A 21,722-nucleotide genomic window follows, 5' to 3' on the forward strand; every position below is an offset into this window, starting at 1 on the left:
GGTTACTCCCCGAAGGCTTTGGGGAGTGTTATCGATGTGATGGTCCTTTGCTGGATACAGATCCGGTACGCTCCGGTAACACAGCACCATTAAGGTGCTAGCCCGACCATCTCGGGAACGATTTATATGGACACATTAAACCTTCAGGCCATCCCTCCCTCCCCACCCCCAAGTTCCATGAGGAGCTTGGGATCGCCAGAGCCTCGTCTATTAGTGAAACAGGATTGGCCGCGGATAGGTGAGGTTGACAATTGGGTTTGGAGAAGCTATATATTGCGCTGGCAACCTGAAGGGTTGCGCTACACAGCCCCTTGAATCTGGTATTTTAGTCGCCTCTTACGACAGGCATACCTACCGCGGGTATATTCTGACCCCCTAACCCGCCGGGGATCCCTTAGTGCTGCTAATATTCGTTACAATATCTTTAGCCCAAAATCGATAATTCTATAGTAGATGATGTCATACATGGGTGTTTCCATTGCCACGGTTGCGATACTTTTATAATTTTATGGGTGTTTCCATTGCTACGGTTGCGATACTTTTATAATTTTAAAGAACTCTTATTATTTTACTATTCCCAAAAAATACTGCAAGAAGTAAGAAATGTGGTCTGGAAAATTACAAATTTAAAAATTTAATTTGTAGAGTGCAGGAAAGGTCACAGAAGAGCGTTGCGGTCGCGACATTATAAACTGCATAAATTGTGTGGAACTCATTTCCATGCCATACCCTGAAAACATACTACTGGTATTTATTCGGTAATTATTAGATAATTTACCAGTAGTTCTTCAGTTAAACAGAATTGGTCTCGGGTTAAAATTACTCTATATACTTCATGTACATGTGAATTTATTTAAGTACAATAGGAAATACAAAAACTGGAATAAACCAGAAGTTTTTTTTTTTTGTTTTGAAATTTTCGGGTATTATACCAAAACAATACGTGAACATTAAGAGGTAGGATTTTGGTAGCCTACATGAAAATATGCTATTTCCGAAGTAGTTACTTGTAACATACCTCAAAGTTTGGTTTCAAATTCTGGAAATTTACAAATATGTTTCAAATAATTAATCAGTAGCTTTTGGGTGAGTTTTCCTTAATATATAAAGGAAGATATTGGTATTTTCCCTGAAAATTATATATGAAATACTCTTTAAATTCCCATAGACTACTTGTATTTTCCTTGCCAGTAACGTATTGGTCAGGAAATCTTTTTCTAAGTTAAATGCCTTAATTACCTTATGCATATTTTATTTACATATGTTTCTGTTTTGTTTTTTTTTTTAGTTTACAAACGTAGGTCTAAATTTAAAAGATATAAAAAGATGTCTAATAACTTGTGGATTGCTTGTTGAAGAAACGATAAATCATTATAAAATATATGTTTACCTGTTTCCTGAAATGAAGTTCACCTAGACAATGCGGACCATTGGTTTACATTGATGTATGTTTATCGACCAAAATTATTTATTTATTGAAAAAATTTGAAAGACCATTTGATTCAATCCATACAGCCTACTTATGTACATATGTATATTTTCAACAGTTTCAGGAAAAATTATGTTTTAAATTACGAATATACTGGGAGTTTACTAAAAAATTACTTGAAACATACTCCAAATCACATATAGTATTAAAGAGGGACAAATATCAGAATTCTACTTTGAGGCAGTAATTACGTTTAAATCGGATATTATACGTAGAAATTACTCAAAAATTACCGAATAATTTCTAAAATTGGTAATTATGAAGGAGGGCTACTGGAATTTTACCAAATGCTTATTTACTTTCAGTTTATTGGTGTTAGTGTCATTAAAATTTGTATCACTGTATTAGTAGTTTGGGTAGTCGATGTTTGCAGGGTAGCAATTAAAATGTTACGTTCGCGACATGTTCCATTGTTACGACACAATTTCTTTTAAAGTTTAGATATTTACTGTGAGTCGTACATACTTTCAAAGATCTTGAGATTTGTTTCGAATTAGGTAAGAAGTTTGTCAAATTCATAGCAGCTTAATTTTATGTTTGTAAAAGAAGGGAAACTTCGAAAAAATCTTTACAGCTTCGATTATGATTTTAAAGATTTTTTAAATAATCTTGTTATCAACTTTGAACCGAGCTTTCAATTTCGTCACAATATTCAAATACAACAATTTTTTTAATGATAATGAAATAGCCTTACGTGAACGTATGTAAACGTTTTTAAATCGCGCAAGATGCAATTTATTTATGAGCTCAGAAGAATGTGGTTTGGTGGAAACTCCCACATAAATTATAGTCCGGGACCTGAGTATTACCGTTTGAAAGGGTGGAACTGGAAAATATAGTTTATTTGAATTGTAAGGACCACCATAATATACACACATATGCACATCTCAACGTCTTCAAATAATACCATATAAATAAAGTGAGGTGACTCGAAGTTCGGGAGGTCAAACAAATCAAAAAATCCTAGAAAGTGCATTTTTAAATTAACACGTACCATTACTTAAATGCTGTAACAATTTGGTACGGATCAGCCAATTCAATATAAAGTTACAAGAGACATGCAAGAAAAACTTTTTTCTAAGTGAAAAAACTTGTTTCTAAATTTTTGATGTTCCTTTTACCGGCAGTTAAACCCAGGACTTTCGGCGGCCACCAAGAAGAAGCCTTTGCCGAAGAAGTACTATCGACTATCAACAAAAAAAAAAAAAAAATTATGCTTTAAAAAAAAAACCTCGATAGTCCTTTAGCTGTAGTACTAAATGGTTTTAATAGACGATATGCTACAAAAATTTTAAAAACTATGACAACCCAGCCTGAGAAGGTTGGAATTAAAAAAAATTACGACTTTCACTTGGCTTAATATGGGACAAACCGAAAGTGCATAGTATTATATAAGAGTTAGTGATAAGAGGGAATGAGATAGCACAAATTTCCTATATCAAGTATGGACCTTCCTTGTAATGAAAAATTACTGTATGTAGACCTTTAGCGCCCACTATATGTATAATAAATAATTGTTAGCTCAGTTAGCAAGTTGTTGCAGTTTTAGTTGAAGTAAATGTAGAGTTAATTTTTAAGCACAAAATCATCCACAACCAGAATCTTGAAAAGAGATACGTAGATATTTACGTTGATTGTAGACATTGAAGATCAGATAATGCGAATACAAAGTGAAGTTCATAATAATACTATGTACAAACACACACAAAATTGGCAATTTACACCATTTGGGCAATTTATTACGTAATTTATCATATAATAAATTGCAATAATAAATTGCCAATTTAAAACAAAAATTGTGTAATAAATTGTTTCAAACTGCAAATGCAACCTTGTAAAGTGTGTTTATTGAGTAGATTTAAACGTTAGTTACGCACGGCTTAATTATGTGGTTGGCTCATATCATCCGCTGATTTTATATTTTCCATTTCACTGGAGTAGGGATTGTCAAAAGAAGATGGCAAACTCAAAATAAAACCAAAACATTGAACACATTTTTTTACAACACACAAAAATTGCAAAGTTTTATGTTTTTATTATTCCATTCGCCTAATACCAACACGCACATTTTGACAGTCTGAACAAAGGTATGTTGTTGCTGTAGAGATGAGCCAACTAACTATAAAATTACTATTGTGTAAGCTAAATTGAGTTGAGTGGACACCACTCAATTTAAATCGAAATTGCCTCAATTTATTTTTCTGTTTGAACATAGTATAAGGTTTTCGAAAATAGATTCATTGTATTGACAATGAATCAGTTTAATACTTAACATTCTAAGACCTTTATGATGTGACTTCGAATCACCTAAATTCTTGATGCCTTATTATGTATGTAGTAGTATGGAGATAAATATTTAAATAGTTGTGACTTTAGGGAATGGCACCAAATTATATGTGCATTTTACGTATGTCCGTTTTTTTATTATTTTTTGTTTAACGTATGTATATAATTTTCTTCATATTCGATCAAGATTTTTTCTGGGTCAGGAAATTACTCAAGTGCTTAAACACGCAACATCAACGAATTTATTGATATACAAATCATTTCGAAGGCTTTTGTAGAATATTGGAACATAGGGAAAGGATCAAAGAAAAAGGCGAACGGAAAAATAAACACACATTTATACATAGACATATTGTAATACATTCATATGTATATATGTACATAAATTTGCTGTGACATTTTGCACATGAACGTCTGATGAAGTGAATATTTGTCAGAGCTGGGCGATAAGCATTATATCTATCGCACATCTAAATCAATAGAGAGCTAACTCAAAAATTTGAAATTTGAAGTTATTAGTACCTCCGGGATTCCCAATTCGCTGTATACTCGATTGACTAACACCACCACTTATCAGCGAGAAAAGGTTTTTTAAAAGATAAAAATTGAATTCGCAGGTATGGGAGGAGCGGGGGCATGGGAATTTTTGTGTTGATCGATATTTAGATCTAGGTGTGCGGTATCTGTAATTAATTGCTTTTATGATTACGGTTACCTTAAAATATTTCACATTATTTAAAAATTATGTAATCATTGATTTAGACATCTGCGGTAATAATTACAGTAATCATAGTTCCAAAATTTTTTTAAATTTTTTTAAATTCGTTAAAGTTCGTTTAAAAAAAACGTAAAATTACTATAATAGTAATCGTCTTGTAATCGCAATCTTTATAATGTGCAAGCGATTGTACATAGTAAAACGATTACTGTAATCGTAGTTTTAAATATTTTTAAGTTACTATTTCTGTAGCCGTTAATTTAGGTATTAGCAAGCATAATTACAGCAATTGTAGTTTAAATTTTATTTTTATTCTGATTGGTGCAATCTTAAACGACGTTTAAATGATTATGATTAATATAATATAGTTTATTCAAAATATTTTAATTAAGGAAACCGTATCGTCGACCATTTCCAGTTGCAAATGAGAAAGCGTCATTTGGAAATGAGAAAGCGTAATTTAAAAATAAGATTTGTAAATTGTAAATGAGATTAGTCAGTTGTAAATTAGAAAGCGTTATATGTAATTGAGAATAGTCAATTGTAAATGCGAAAGCATCACTTCGATATGAGAATAGTCAGTTGTAAATGCGAAATCTATATCTTTGAATTCTTTTTGTTAAACACTTAAGCTCTGCTGAAAATGTACCAAATTTATGAAGAGAGCATTTCTGAGATGGAGTGTTTTTTGGAAACAGTTTTTTTTTTTCAACAAATTCTGACATTCGGCGTTTTACAAAGCTTTTCTTAAATGAGATGTCTGCGAAATGGCATCCCACTTAGGGTAACCTTTTAGCAACAAAAGCAAAAACAACTTAATAGGAATCGGAAAAGAAAGCATTGCTTTATCCAACTAAGATTACAGCAGAACTACACCATTTCCAGTTGTAAATGAGAAAGCGTCAGATATACATAAATGCGAAAGCGTCATATGGAAATGAGAATAGTCAATTGTAAATGCGAAAGTGTCACTTCGATATGACAATGGTCACTTGTAAATGAGAAAACTGTAAATGAAATTTCGAAAGCGTCATTTGGAAATAAGATTAGTCAATTGTAAATGCGAAAGCGTCACATGGAAATGAGAAATAAGAAACTTCGCCGAAGGAACCATACCTCTAAAACGAATTCTGATGTCCCCCAATTTGGGTCGAACTTTTGGGTAGGGGCAAATTTTGAAAAATCCCACTTTGACCCATTTAGAGTGCTCCAATCGAGTCCAAATGTATGACCGACCCCACTAACTTTGGAGGCCCGATCCACCGATGCCAGTGGCACACCCCCTGGAACCCCCCTGGGGGTTCACCATACAAACATTTCAAAAAATCGCCGGTTTTGCACTTTACATGAAAAAATCAGCGAAATGCCTATGTTTTTTTCTTTTTGGAGGTTTTTTTTCTCTTTAGAAATTTATTTAGTCAGAACATATGTATGTAAATGGAAAAATGAATTTAACTTAGTAATAGAAAAGAAATTTAAAAAAATTATTAGAAATTAGCGTTTTTACAACCCTTTTAAAACCAAGGCATCACTGTGAAGCATTTGCATGTCGTAAACATAGTTGTGGGTTTTTTATTCAACCGTTTTAAAAAATGAAGGTATCACTGTGACACAATTGCAGATCGTAAAATTGCTTGTGTTGTTTTTTTTAAGCCACCACAAGACACAGCAGGTAGAATTAAAATTACCATTTCATTCTTATTACCTCGTCTCGTAGACCATATATAACGCAACAGTTTTTGTGAATGCATTAAGTCGTTGTGAAGAACTCAAAGTGTGAAGTGCTAATTTCAGATAAAAAAATATTTCAAAAAAAATAATAAGTGAAGTGACCATTCCAAATCAAAAAGTTTACAATGAATCCACCATCCTCTACACCGCAAGATGAAGCAACTACATCAACAACTATCAACAATGAGTCATATACCCAAGCATGATGTGACTGTTTTTGGTGTGTCTTTTGATTTAACTGATCTTAATTTACCAACCCATCTGGATATCTTGAGATATTATTTTTACTTAAGCGAACGTGCTAAAACAGAACAAAAAAAGTTGTCCCATAAATCATTCACTATTCAAGTACAAGATAAGTTGATTGGAATTTGGGAAAAACTTGGTATGGAAATAATGCTGAAAAAAGTGTATTTAATAAATTGAATAAATTGCTTGACAAGTATCAAGAGCAAATCAAGAGAAGAAACGATAGATAAAATTGATGAGAAGTATCATACTAGGATGGTAAAAGAACCTCATCTTGTTATTTTGAGAGAACCCAATTCTGAATTGATTGGTTACGTAAGACTGGAACACGAAACCGCTGATTACAAAACAACCAAATTAAATGGTTTTTTCAACCATAAAAATATATCACTGGATGCATTAATTGGAATATGCACTGACGGTGAGCCAACAAACACTGGCCCACACGGTGGAATTATACGACGATTCGAATTGCTGTTAAAAAGACCATTGCATTGGTTCGTTTGCCTTCTATACTTCAACGAACTTCCGTTTCGGCATTTGTTTGAAGCTTTGGATAAATCAACCAGCACTGGACCAAGATCGGCAACCGGAAAACTGAGCCGTCAAATCGCAACTTGTGAAACTCTTCCGGTAAGTTATTGCTATCACTCATTTATTATAATTGTCAACCATTTTTAATTATTTTATTATTATATATTTTCAGGTGGTGGACGGCTTCCAGAAAATTGAGTTGCAAAATATGCCCCCTGCTCCAGAAAAAATTGAATTTTCCACCGATTCGAAGTACTTATACGACATGGCCCATGCAATTTCTAGCGGCGTGGTTCCGGTGGATCTGGCTAACATCAAACCAGGGAAAATTGTACATTCTCGGTGGCTCACCAAGGCCGCTAGATTATTGCGATTATATGTGACAACGGAAAATCCAGATGCAAATTTAAGAATTCTGGTTGAATTTATAATTAAATGCTATGTGCCAATGTACTTCAATATCAAGTATTACAGCTCTGTCGTGTACGGCAGTGCATTATTTTTCAAGTTCATTGGTTGGTCACGATTTCTAGAACCTCGTTTACGCAAAATTGTCAATCAAGTAATTAAAGATAATTCATATTATGCGAATTCGGAAAATATCTTGTTATCAATGTTGTTTGATGATAGCAAAGAAAGGCGCGACTGTGCCAAACAATAATTTTTTTTAGTTTCTTTTCTATAACTCACTTAAATTAATTTTTTCATCTACATATATTCTGCTTAATAAATTGCTTAAGAGAAAAAATAGATATTATTATAAATAAATAATAAATATTATTATAAATAAATAAATAAAAATAAAGAAAAAACATAGCCATTTAGCTGATTTTTTCATGTAAAGTGCAAAACCTGCGATTTTTTGAAATGTTTGTATGGTGAACCCCCAGGGGGGTTCCAGGGGGTGTTCCACTGGCATCGGTGGGTCGGGCCTCCAAAGTTAGTGGGGGTCGGTCATACATTTGAACTCGATTGAAGCACTCTAAATGGGTCGAAGTGGGATTTTTCAAAATTTGCCCCTACCCAAAAGTTCGACCCAAATTGGGGGACATTAGAATTCGTTTTAGAGGTATGGTTCCTTCGGTAAAGTTTCTTATTTTGATCACTAGAATACGATTTTCACAGAGCAATGATCAATTTTTAAATCGACCCGCCCTAGTAAACATACGATTGATTTACAATGGACCATTCTCATTTCCAAACGCAATTTAAAAATGTTTTCCCAATTAAAATTAACGATCTTCTAGCTTTTCTCATTCCCAAGGAGCAATAGTTTTTTTTTACAAATTAACACCTCATAGTTGCATCTGTCAATTCTTATTTACCCGGTTCAAATGGCCCTCACTGTATATTAATTTTTCACACACACTACGTACAAAATAACAAGCTAAACAAACACAAACAACGAAAGTACCAAGTTAACTTATCAAATAAAGAAAAGAAAATTATAATTATTCAAGCAAATATTATGAGTATGTGGCGGTGCAAATTGCAAAAACAGAGGTGCTTTAAAGTTGATGAATTAAATGTAAAGCATAACATCGACTATATGTACATGTACTTATGTAACTATTTAAAACAAGTAAGGAAGTCTAAGTTCCGGTGAAACCGAACATTACATACCCAGCTGTACACTTGAAATGCTGTTGTTGTTTGTTTTGTGTGCTTAATAGTGTTACAAGGCTGCGCAATAATACATATATATATGGTTCTATTCTGATCTAATTTTTCTTCGAGTTATGGCTCCCGAAACATAGACAATTGCTTAGACATAAAAGGGGCGGTGCCACGCCCATTTTTTTAATTTAAATTTTTCCTATTTATTGTTATAAATACACTTGGGAAATGAAATACCATTGATATAAAGCTGTTTTTTGCAAAGATATAGCTTATTTTATTCGTCCACGGCTCTTTTAAAAATCGTTTATATAAAAGTGAGCGTGGTCCTTAACCGATTTCGTTAATTTTTCTTCAAAGCATTCCTTATAGTAAAGGCAACCTCTCTGCCGAATTTTGTTACGATAGGTTTAACGATTTTTGATTTATGATTAATAATATTCGTAAAATTGATTTTATCACAAGTGGGAGGTGCCACGCCCATTTTACATTTTATTTTTTATTTTTATCAAGTCTCAATATCAGTCCACACTTCCAATTTCAAAATTATAGGTGTTATATTTACTAAATAATCAGTTTTTTTGCGTTTTCCAAAATGTTATATATATAAAAAGTGGGCGTGGTTATCATCCGATTTCGCTCATTTTTAATACCAATCTATTCTGGGTCCAGATTAGAAGTTCGTGTACCAAATTTGGTGAAGATATCTCAATATTTACTCAAGTTATCTTGTTAATGGACAGACGGACGGACGGACATGGCTCAATCAAATTTTTTTGCGATGCTGATGATTTTGATATATGGAAGTCTATATCTATCTCGATTCCTTTATACCTGTACAACCAACCGTTATCCAATCAAAGTTATAATACCATGTGTACAAGTACAGCTGGGTATAAAATTACTTCGTCTTTAGCTAGTATTAGCATGGAACATAACGTTTTTGAGTTTAGTTTTTGTAAAAAAAAACACAAAAGAAATAACATTTAAAAGCATATAATCTTTTGAGATTTATTGTGTTTTGGAGTTTTTTTTTCCTTTCTTTCATTTCAGTACATATTTACCCAAGCTTCAAATTCTGTCCGGGCTGACTGACGCGTATGCCTTCTTCACCCAGCAATTGCGCTTGCTCATCCTCGTTCTGATTATCGGCCATCTGTCTCCGCGCATAACGCCAGCGTGATTTAAAAGTAGTAGCAGTATTGTATGAGGAGGAGGAGGAGGAGTAAGTATTGTAAGAAACTGTAGGCACCGTCTTTAGGCAATACAACACAACAAACGCATAGATAACGAACCGAAAAAGTGGGCATCATATTCAGGATATATAATTCGTCGGGAAAAGATTTGATATGGGGATTGTGGATTGCAAGAGGTAGTTGATTGTTGAAAACGTTGTGAATTACGTTATAGGATTTCGGGATTTCAAAGCGTGAACGTATGATAAGTTTGTTCATGTTGTGGTTGTTGTTATTATTGCGGGAACGTTTGAAGGTGTTTGTTACGAGTGCGTGTGGTTGGTATATTTATTTATTGTATTTTAATTCGTAGATAATGTTTGAAGAGCGTTTTAAACAAATAAAAGAAAATATAACAATAGAAAAAATAAACGAAAAAAATTAATTTAACTCAAACGGAAATCAAAAATGTAACTACCTAAACAAACAATTATAACTTGCACTAGAGTACACAACAAATAAAGCAAACAACTCAAGTTTAATTCTATTTAATGAAATAACCGTGGTTCAATTACTAGAGGTTTGTTCACCAATGATGACAGAGCTTTGACACTGCCAAATTTTAAAATCTGGACTGGTTGCTTTTACGAAGTTAGGAAAAAGGGGAATAATTTAATCCCATTCAGCGAAAATTGTAGTTAAAAAGTACCTTTAGCAGTTAATATTTCGTGAATTGATAGAGTTGTGTTGGTTATGTTGGTATGGTCGTTCTTTCAGAAATTGTTTGAAGAATATCGTTCGTCAGAATTTTATTAAAACAGTACAGTATTTAAAAATTTGTTTCAAAAACTCTATATTAGCATATGTTCAATGCATTTTAACATAAGAGGGAGTCAATGAAAAGCATTCTGAGATAAGGGGTTTTTTAATCTAATTCTAATATAGGGCTTTTTTGTGACAAATCCTGAAATTAAAAATTTTTGAGAGGACGATTTCCAACAGGCAGCCGACATGAGGTGATACTCTACTCAGCAGCCGCAAAGAACTGACAAAAAAAAATAAAAAAATTGCTAATTGTTTTAGAACTTTCGGATAAACCGTTAATTTAGAATATTCGGAACACATTCGTTTGATACTACCTCACGAGGTTCGAAAATATCAAATAAATATACATAATATTCCAAATATAAACCGATTCCCCAAATGCTTAAATGGTGAGGAATTTTCCAAACATACGGAATGACAAAGTTGACATGCTCAAAGAGTACCTTTCGTTATGGCATCTCCATTATTTACTAATGACATTTTTACGTGAATTGATTTACTACTCGATTTTTTGACGTTGAACGATGAATTTTGAATTGGTTAAAGTTTCGTATGTTCATAGGTTTTCGAAAGTGCACGATTCCTTGGTGTCCGTACTTTTCATAAAACGTATGTTCAGCCACACTAATAGATCGTAGCACAGTTAATAAACTCATCATAAAATTTAAAAGAAAAAAATGTTCTAAGGAATTATGCAGTTCAGTACTTATCGGGTATTTGTAAACTGATTGCTTCCTATTCTACTACTAACATTTTTCACAAAATCGCAAAGAAACAACACCAGTTAACGGATGTCAGTTCGATTTGGGACCAAATGGCTGCAATTGTCAAAAAATGTGTCAGTCCAGCAAACCTCTTGTGATTGAATCACGGAAATAACGAAGTTATTAAAAAAATCATAATACAATAATTAACATAAATCAGTAGAGATGGCAAACTATCGAAAGCCGCTTTCAGAAAAACACAACTGTGGATCAGTCGTTAAATTATAATTTTCTGAACGCACCGTTGAGTATTTTACGTCAATTTACTGAACAGATACCGTCCAATAACGCCAACGTACCATCGATTGGTATATATGTCACTATCCATACTATCGACGATGTTTCTATGAGCTAGCTTAACTGGCAGCATCCTCCGGAACTTGTACAGTAACTTTTCTTGTAAAGTGAAATATCGCACTTTCAAAATCATTTTAGAGATCAAGGTAATTATTGTTTTGAACGGAAGTATTACTTTTTGATTTCTGCATTTCAAAATCTTCGGAATTTCGTTACCCTAATTCCTGTTTCGCTTTTAGTTTATCAAATATTAGCAAATAATTGACAAAATTTGAAATAATTGATCAAGAGTTAAAAGAGATATATTCATTACCAAGTACCAGTAAAAAGTAATTGTAATTGACCAATTACCATTACGAAGCATATACATTACAGCTACCTATAATCATATATATTACTTCTAATTGCTGTTTTTATGTTCGGGTCCCTTTTTCGCTCTTATTTGGATTTCAAATCTATATATAAAGTTTTGGTTGTAAAGATGGTGGAGATTCGGGCTATTAGCGAGCTTTCGAAAATTTTGGTCATAGTGCTTTAGTTTAGCTGTATTTTATTAAAATAATTTGTTAAAAATAAACGATTGTGAGCACACAAAGAAATCTATTTGTACTATGGCACTATTGTGAAAATTTGCACTGCATTACCGGGAGTTGCTCCCATACGCAAGATGGCAGCGCAAGCTGTAAGATTTAATTGATTGATAGAACACCTGATTTCTGTTTATGGAAATCAATGTAATCGATTAATGGTGCCATACCATACCGCTAAAGCCATAACCATACCATAGCCAACCAATTGGTTTTTGGTTTTTCGCCATATTCATAACCTAAAAATATTTGAGTTGGTGAATTTATTAACTTTTTGTATATTTTATTCATTGTTTTGGATACGTTTTGACTACCCTTCAAAAAACGCGAGTACTCCATAAATAATGCAAGGAATACTCCTTTGGGAGTATAGGAGTATTCCAAAACTTATCTGTATTCATACAAAAAATGTGCTCCAATTAACATTGCGATGTCCTAGGAGAGGAGTAGGTGATCCCACTCTCGCTTTGTTTGTGAGTATTCCATAGAGTACATACGTGAGAGTACTTTCCAAAGTACTTTCACTATAGTACTCCATGGAGCACCCACAGAGGATCATATGCCAAAGTACTAAAGAGGAATTGTGTCGGAAAGAATTATCGGAGTGAATTTAATTTAAAATGAAGGTAAATGAAGAGGGGCAATACAACTTTTATATTTTTTACTACGAATATTCTTATGTTATTTAGCATTTGCGTGAATAAAGAAACTAATATTTCTCTATACTATAGTATGTATACATAAAACCAGTGCGCGGTTGCATTTTATCAGAGTTGTCATAGTAAAATTTTATTATCAGTTATTTGTATGCAATATTTAACTTTTGGCAACTCTGTTCGATCGTCATCGTGTCGTGATCATGGCCGTTAAAACACGAGCAATGATCAGCTATCATCCGGTGGCAAAATCCTGAGCCAGATAAATAATTTTGCATGTAAATGCAACAACAACGATTTGAGCCAGATAAATCCAGATAGAAGTCTGGTTCAATTTGTGACCCAGATAATTTGTTAATTACTTCTTTTTAGGTTGGCAACGCGCCCTTTAATATACCTACTTTTTCAAAAATAGATGTCACTGCTTAGCCTTTCGCCGTATGCGTTAAATGAAAAACAGCGGCGACATCTGCCTATCACATTTCACGTGTGCGAAAATTTCACGACATCTGCTTCTCAAGTCTCTCAATGATCCAGAGCATTCCCGTGAGAATTGAGCGTGAGCCGGAGCTGTAAAACTCACTGAAAGACGACAATCGGCTGATGGTGGTCCGCACACGCATTGCAAAGGAGTATTGTTAGAGTACTCCAACATGAAGAAAATGGAACACGTAATCCAACAATTTTTGCAGGGTAAGAGACTTATTGTTTGTGGCATATGTTTGTAATTTTTTGCGTTTTCCTCATTTTTATGAAAATGTCAGCTGTTTGAGGTTATAGCACCATTAATCGATCACAATGGAGATGGTTATTATGGGTATAGTTACGACAGTTTGATTGGCCCTTTAATACTATAGTCACTATCGATAGTATGTTTGCCATCACTAGCAGACAGCCTATAAATGAGATATTTTATCGCATGCCAGTAAAATAAAAAATAAAAGTATTTAAATATTAAGTTTTTCGTATGTGCATTATTTCGGCGTTATGATTTTTCACGCAAAAAGCTAATGTAGCATACTCAGTACGACAAATTGGAAAGACTAAACAAACCAAGAAGAGAAATCTTAATTTGGGTAAGGATAAATCTATGGTAAAAGTCTAGAACAGGGGCCGACTACTAATACGGCGCCAAAAATATTGTGAGGTGTTAAAAGACGCGTATTGACCTCGACAACAATAATCCGAAGGTGGAAAAGAAAAAATGTAACTCTGTCAGGAGATATCTCCAGTTGAAGATGGCAATTTTTATTTAGATCCCACCCCATTGGTGGACCGGCCAGGGTAATTTTTTATAAGCGCGGGCCGCAAAGGCCGTCAACGCAGAAGGTGTTTGGTTTTTGATTAATATCTTCTGAACGAGTTAAAGTTTTTATTTTTCGCCTTCGTGGAGGTTTAGCTTAGTGAAGTTAGCCATACGAAAATCAAAACTTTAACTGCTTAAATGTTTGTCGCATATAGTTCCTATGGCCCTTCTTCTCATTCCCTCCTAGGATATTCCCTGAAACTACTTTATAAGCCCTATTGTAGCACCATAGAGCCACTCTCATGTAGCCATCCATCACAAATCCGCCCAATGGTACGACATAAACTTGGTGACTTCCGCATATCAGTGGCGGTTCCTGCAAGTATGTTAAACATTTTTTATTTCGCACAAACACCCTTCGTAAATCCAACTTCAGTGGTAAACTGCAAGGCGGCATCTCTTGTGACTTATATATTTTTCCGATAAATCACTCCGTGGCCAAAGCCACATTAGTGCGCCCAATGTTGGGCGCCATTTTTTTCTCGTACTTAAATTTTCGAAATACACGAGATATGCATTTCGAAAAGGATTCAGTCTATTACAAATGAATGGAGAAAATAACTTGCATTTGAGCGACTATATCAATATTTCAATGAAAAGATCATATATTTAAGAAAATTTGGAAACTAATAACTCAAGAGTTAAGCGTATTGTCTGATGATGTCCGTATCTTCAAAAGCAGATTTTTTTCTAAAAAAGTAAATACTTCATCTGAAAACTCTGACAGACATATGAAATAGGCTTAATACATTGATACGCTTGCTGAGCAAAGAGAACGAACTTCTCATAATGAAATGAGCTGGGTTCACTGAAAGCTAGGGACCCCGAATGTTATTGAAGTGAACAATAATGCCCGAAAGTTATAATATTTTAAAGCAAATATTAAACATGTTTTTTTTTTCATTTATTTAAAATATTTACAAAAAGTTATTTTGACAAAATCTACAAGTAAAATCAAAAACTTTATAAACAACATAGTCATTAAAGAAACTGATTAAGCAAAAGCTATGTTCCATATATACAATGATGAGAAACTTAAATCATAAATGTATTAAACAATATATATAAATAAATCAACTTTTAAACAGTTAACACAACTTAGCATTTAGGCATCAAAGAAAATTAAGATGGAAACCAAATACAATAAAAAATTGGAATACGTATAATATACGTCGTATATGTACATATATTTCGGAGGAACTAGAAAGGATACTAAAACCGCTTAATAAAAAACAAACAAAAATGCACATATCATTTGTAAATAATTAAAAAATTGTGGCTGCCAGTTTTATGTTGAGGTGTGTACATATAGCAGGGAAGCCAACAATGTAATAATTGATATTGTGTTAATATTTATTTATAGAGGCAGAGCTGGGCAAAAGGGATTACGATTGGATAACGATAACTATTGCAGCAGCCCTAAAAAGCTTTAAACGACAATGCCGATTACAGTAATTTCAATTCAGACAACTTAGAATTTTATTGGAGTAAGACCACGCTTACACATGCCCTAATCTACTATACATCGTCAATAGATAATCTACGCGTTTACATATGTTGCATCCCTAGGAACTAGATTATTTTCTGTCAAATTTTCAAATTTCTATTTTATTTTGTGCTTCCAATTATAGATTACACACTAGAGGTGGAACTTTTTCTATGAAAAAAGATGGGCATCCCTAAAATTTTATCATAATTAACGATTACCGAAGCGAAAATTTTGTATGAGAAATTTAGTTGTATAATTTAGTTAACGATTAGGAGTTGAGTACACAAATGAAGATAATCTCGTTATATGTAAACTAGGTATAATGATGAAGACACTTTGGTGCGATATATGTACCTTATAGAGATTCATGCCAAGCTTCTCTGCCAATTTGTGATGTGCTGCCCACCAAGAAGCCTGCCCACCCAGAATTATGGGCATCCCAACAGACATTTGATTGATGAGCCAACACCGCCCAGGGGCTTAAAGAGTCATCTACGTAAGCATTATGAGGAAATACGGCACATGAGAACTCAGTCGTATGAAGCCAAAAAACACAAGCAGGTCCTCAATGAAATCCACAAACAGGCGTCGGACCTTTATGCCGGGAATTGCCCGGTGAATCCAGTACTCAAAGTACAGTACCCAAAACTTGCGGAAGAGGAACGCATACTCCACAGGGAAACGCGAGTCACTCTAGCTCAACTTCGATCTGGATACTGTAACAGGTTAAACTCTTACCTATCCAGAATCAACACCGACATACAAAATGTATGCCCCGCTTGCAATGTGTCCCCACATGACACCAACCATCTCTTTAATTGTAATGTGGAACCAACGCCTCTAACACCCCTCTCATTATGGTCCACCCCTGTTGAAACAGCAAGTTTCCTTGGACTCCCGTTAGAGGATATTGATGACAATTTGTGATCGGTCGCACCTATTGGATGGGGTGAAGCACTGCTACAACAACAACAACAAGCGTGATTTTGGAAAAATTGTTTGATCAAAAACCACTTCGGCTTTGAAATTCTTCATCACAAATGCATAAAAAGTGAGCATTTGCTAAGCTTTGATTTTTTACTCATGTCTGGAATCTGGTCATATGCACGCGTTTTATGCATGAACTCCATCAGGATCTTATGCCTCAGTGATACCCAACATAAAATAATGCTACGAATTTCGGGGAATTCCTCTTATTAGCAACCTTCTGCTAACGTTCGTATCGCTAACTGTTGAATAAAATAACTCCAATATTCAATAATGCAAAATGGCTTTTATTAAACTACTTTGAAAGTACTTCGCAATTAAACTTCACTTCGCAACCAATAGCGTGGTTAAATCAAACTGATTGCTGCTTACTCAGCTTTCGCTCCTTCTATACTCTCTGCTGTCTCGTTCGCATACTTCTAGGCGTTTCTTCTTCTAGAATTTACTACTTAGTTACCAGCTATAAACTACAGAAGCACGTTTATAGCCTCTCGCATATCCATATGCGCGTGTTTATGTGAGTAATACTTCCACCGATGATTGCATACTTTTGTGAGTATCTCAGATATATGCATGTGTTTGTGCGTATCTCTCCGCTACTTGTATGTACATATGTGTAGACATAATTGATTTGTTTATGTACATACCAGTGACTGCTTAGTATCGGCTTAGAGAAGATAGTATCCCTTAGTGTTGCTAATATTCGCCACAATAATATAACTTAAAAATGGCATATAGAAGCAGCTGCCAACTCTTTGACCAAAGCATACGAGATCCTAGTGAATATAAAAGGCTGGAATCTCAGTTCTGATTATAGAATTGGTCCTAGGCTTTAGAGATCTTATCCCACGTCGCGTAATTAAGCCTGAATAAGTGAGAGTTAAACATGTCATCGAAGTCGAGCCAAATCGACGCGTGGCTCTCTGGAAAGTCTGCTTTCTTTTTCTGCAAAACTTCTGGATATTTGACTGTGATAAAGGAGTTCGCCGGGCGTGATGCTTGGCTTAGTGGTAATGTAGGCCTCTTAGTATTTGTTTTTTTAACTAAACGGATGTGTTTATACCGTTAAAGTAAACGTTACCATAAATGCAATAGTTATACATGTAATCCTTAACTACCAACTCTGTGTAGGTGTATGGTCAAGCTACAAGGTGTTTTTAGTTTGGGTATAATCGCGTGTTAGAATAATGAAATATATATAAAAAAAAACATGTTTCTATGTAGTTGATTGCTAAAGTTTGATGGGTATAAAGTGTATTTTATTTGTGATTATATTCTGCTTATTAATCACTCATACAATTTGTTTATTTTTCGTGCGAATGGTTTTTGTGTCGGACGTATTGGGGGGCGTTCAACTCAAAACACATTCATAACAGTGGAGTGCGGGATGTGGAGGTAATCATAAGGTTATTCTAGATTCACTCATGTGTGCATTAGTAATTTAATTTGATTAGAAAAAATATTTGAAAAAAAAAGGATTTATCACAAGAGCTTAGCTTCAACATAATACCTATATCTGAAACTTTCACAAAAATTTGTTTTATTAGAATTAGTGGAGAGATAAAAGATCGAATTGAATTTTTTATATGACATTAGGACTTATGGTGCATGTTATTATGAACAAGTTAGTTTCGAAAATAAATTATATTGAATATAAGCTTTCGATTTGTTATTATAGTATATTATATTATACCGCCGATGCTTTTGCAAAATTATTGGAATTTAAATATTAAATATGCTCGAAATGGTGTTTGTACATTTATCATCATCAAGCATGAATTTGTTTTTATCTAAAATGTACCATCTTAGTGCTAATGTAAACTTCATATATATAATTCGAATTTACAACATGGTTTAAGGAAAACCGTTCGAACTTGCTCCAACCTAATACAAACTAAGGGATCAAAGTGCGTTTATTTCAAAATAATGATCAGCTATAACTTTCGAATGAAAAAATGCATAATCAAATTTATAAGAAATCTCTAACAGTGAATGGTTGGCATTTTCAATAAACTTATACATGCTTCATTAGGGTGGCCACAAGAAATCAATTTTAGATTTTCCGCTGGGGCACCCCCATAAAATATGCCAATAGATTAGAAAATGATACATACAAAGTTTCAGGTCAATCCCATAATGTTAACACATGCCTCATTGAGGTCAAAATTAGGAAAAACAGCGATTTTTCAGAAAAAAATTTTTGTGTTTCGTCAGTAAAAATGAAACCATTTAAGCAAGGAACTTGACTCGTACACCATTCGATAGGTAATTTTATTTGTATTGATTTTGATCTTAATAATATTTCTATAAAACGGTTATTTTTAGCAGTATTTAGCATTTATCAGATCAGGTCATAGTTAATAATTTTGAATTTCCATGCAAACGTCTATGGACGTTACAATATTCAATGGTATACGAGTCAAGTTCATGGCATAAATGGTTTCACTTTTACTGACGAAACATTTAATTTTTTTCTGAAAAATCGCTGTTTTTCCCCACTTTGACCTTAATGAGGCACGTGTTAATATTATCGGATTGGCCTGAAACTTTGCAATAATCGTTTTCTGGTCTATTGGCATATTTTAGGAGGGTGCCCGAAAGATAGAACAAAAATTAATTTATTCACCATATACCTTGTAACCACCCTAATGCTTCATGGTAAATCGATGATTGAAGCTAAGAATAACAAAATCTATGACTCTCGATGAGTTGCTTTGCAAAAGCATTTACGATATAAAATCCTTGTATTGCATACGTAAAAGTGTGTTTAAGCCACGGTTTGTGTTTTGTTATACAATTGAAAATATTTGTTACGGTTAGCCCACTATTTAAATAACCGGATGATTAATAATCTTAATTAATTAATTAATCTATATCTGTGTACGCTATTATATAGTAAATTAAATAAAATACTGTATATAAATGTATGTTTAAGTGTATGTTAACCATCAGCCAACTTACCTCATCAAAGAAAACTTGTGTTTTACGCAAAATATGCTTCAATTCGGTCAACTCCAAAAAGTTACGTTTTAATGCCTCCGCATTTTGATTTACTTCACGCAATTCGTTTTCCAATTTTTCAAAAGTGGCCTTTAAATTAAAGTTACAACATTTTATAATAATACTTCCATATATGTAATACTCCTATATTGCTACAAAAGGCTAGGTACATTCCCAAACATCAGTGTCGATACCCACTCAGCATTTAGGTGATTAAATTTTGAATTCCTCTACATATCAATACAATTTGATTACTCTTTCTGACTAAATAATAAGTTATCATACAATTGAACAAAAGAAATAATCAAATATGAATACTTTTGATGATCAAAAATTGAAAAACATTTTTCGATCACTTTTTGGAATCATTTTTGAAGTCCCTTGATGACTAAATTTTAATATTTCATAAAAAACAACAAAAAGAATAATCAAATATAAATACATTCGGTGATCAAAAACTGAATATAGTTTTCCAATGACATTTTGGAATCATATTTGAATGAAATGTGTTTACTTTAGGTGATCAAGTAGTATTTATAATCATTTTTAATTCACCTTTCTGAATATTTTCTGATTATATTTGTTGACTGAATAAGTTAACATTCAAAAATTTAAATTCAAATTCAAAAAAAAAACTGGCGCAAAAAAAAAAAAAATTACCGAACCGGACACGACCGGTTACTAACTGCTGAAATTCCAAAAAAAAAAACGCTGAAAAATTTAAATAAAAAAGAAAAGGGCCGAATATACATGGGGGCGCCGCGGGTGTTGTTGCGACGCCCGGTGCTTATACCCACCCTCAAAATCCATGGCCACCGACGCACCTATATTTTCCTGTGGCCCCTTACCTGGTTTACCCTATCCCTTCTAAATAAAGGGCGACGTCAGCATTCCCATTATAAATACAATTTTTATTCAATACTCATTATTAATGCCTTAAACCTTTTCTCTGAAAAATCATTGAATTATTAGCTAAATTCTAATATAAACTACACTCTCTAACAACAAAGGTATTCAAATAATTTGCTTATATTTTGTTAACAAAAAAATATATATAAAGTTCTGTTTTGGTTATTATCATAAGGGGTTGCCCTTAAAGTACATTGTTATGATAATCACTATATTATCTGTTTTTTTTTTCACTTACAAAAATTATTATGATGTTATAGTAGAACTTATTTTGCGGGTAACCTAATATCAAATTGGTATAATGCTAGTGTGCATAGTATAATGATAATAATTTCTAATATGTACCAAGAAGAGTGTTTACAAAAGCAATAAGGATGAAATTGCGATAGCAATATGTATTACGTGCACGTAGATTACTTTCGTCTTGTTGTTCGCAATAGGGATTCATATGTATGTATATATATATATATATATATATATATATTGCATTTGTAAGATATAAGAAAAAAAATTAAATTCAAAATCCTTTTGCCAATTCGTGCATAATCGACGAATGGTTGCTGTCGCAAAAAAAAAAATTCTTTAAATTTATGGTTGAGCTCCCAAAAATTAATCGCTAAAATGTTTCACGTGATAGCGACGGCTTATTATCAATAAAATTTATAGAGCTAACTTCAAACATTTTAAAGCGACAAAATATATTCTTAAAATGATAAAAAAAATGTATGCCTTTTATTTTTTTTTTTTGTAAAGCTAATGCTTAGGTAGGTATTAGGTAAATGGAATTAAACTCGTAAATTGCTGAATACAATTTTAGTTATATTTAAGGAGTTTTGTTCAATATAATGTATATAAGATGCATTCTCAAAAAACGGCGTATGTTGGAATTAGTGTCGAGCGTTCTAACAGGTAAGTGCTGCTTGACCTGACTGAGACAAAACTGCCTGTTTATTTGTGAACAACCCTTTTTAAATGTGTAAATAATTTTGCATATTAATCTGTTGTTGCATTCTTTAATATCTTGTCAAGTTGCAAAACATAAGTGTTCATGTAGTAATTCTTTTGGTTAGATAATTAATACAAGCTAAACTTAAATAGTGGAA

At 33.3% G+C, this 21,722-nt stretch overlaps 1 protein-coding gene across 5 annotated transcripts in view; it reads right to left on the bottom strand.

The window, feature by feature from the left end:
• Vha100-1 (V-type ATPase subunit a family protein Vha100-1) overlaps positions 1-21,722 on the bottom strand; it is a 73,227-nt gene that overhangs the window by 43,180 nt on the left and 8,325 nt on the right. For 2 of the 5 annotated variants that reach the window (XM_067761624.1, XM_067761625.1), the window contains exons 4-5: positions 19,672-19,800; positions 9,689-9,879 (exon numbers count right to left, since the gene is read on the bottom strand). In XM_067761624.1, the coding sequence (XP_067617725.1) occupies positions 9,689-9,879; positions 19,672-19,800 (320 nt within the window). The remainder of the gene's footprint in view (positions 1-9,688; positions 9,880-19,671; positions 19,801-21,722) is intronic. The other 3 variants (XM_067761627.1, XM_067761626.1, XM_067761628.1) reach the window with 2 other exon arrangements.

The sequence above is a fragment of the Eurosta solidaginis genome, chromosome 1, assembly GCF_040869045.1.
Source record: "Eurosta solidaginis isolate ZX-2024a chromosome 1, ASM4086904v1, whole genome shotgun sequence".
NCBI classification, from domain to species: domain Eukaryota; kingdom Metazoa; phylum Arthropoda; class Insecta; order Diptera; family Tephritidae; genus Eurosta; species Eurosta solidaginis.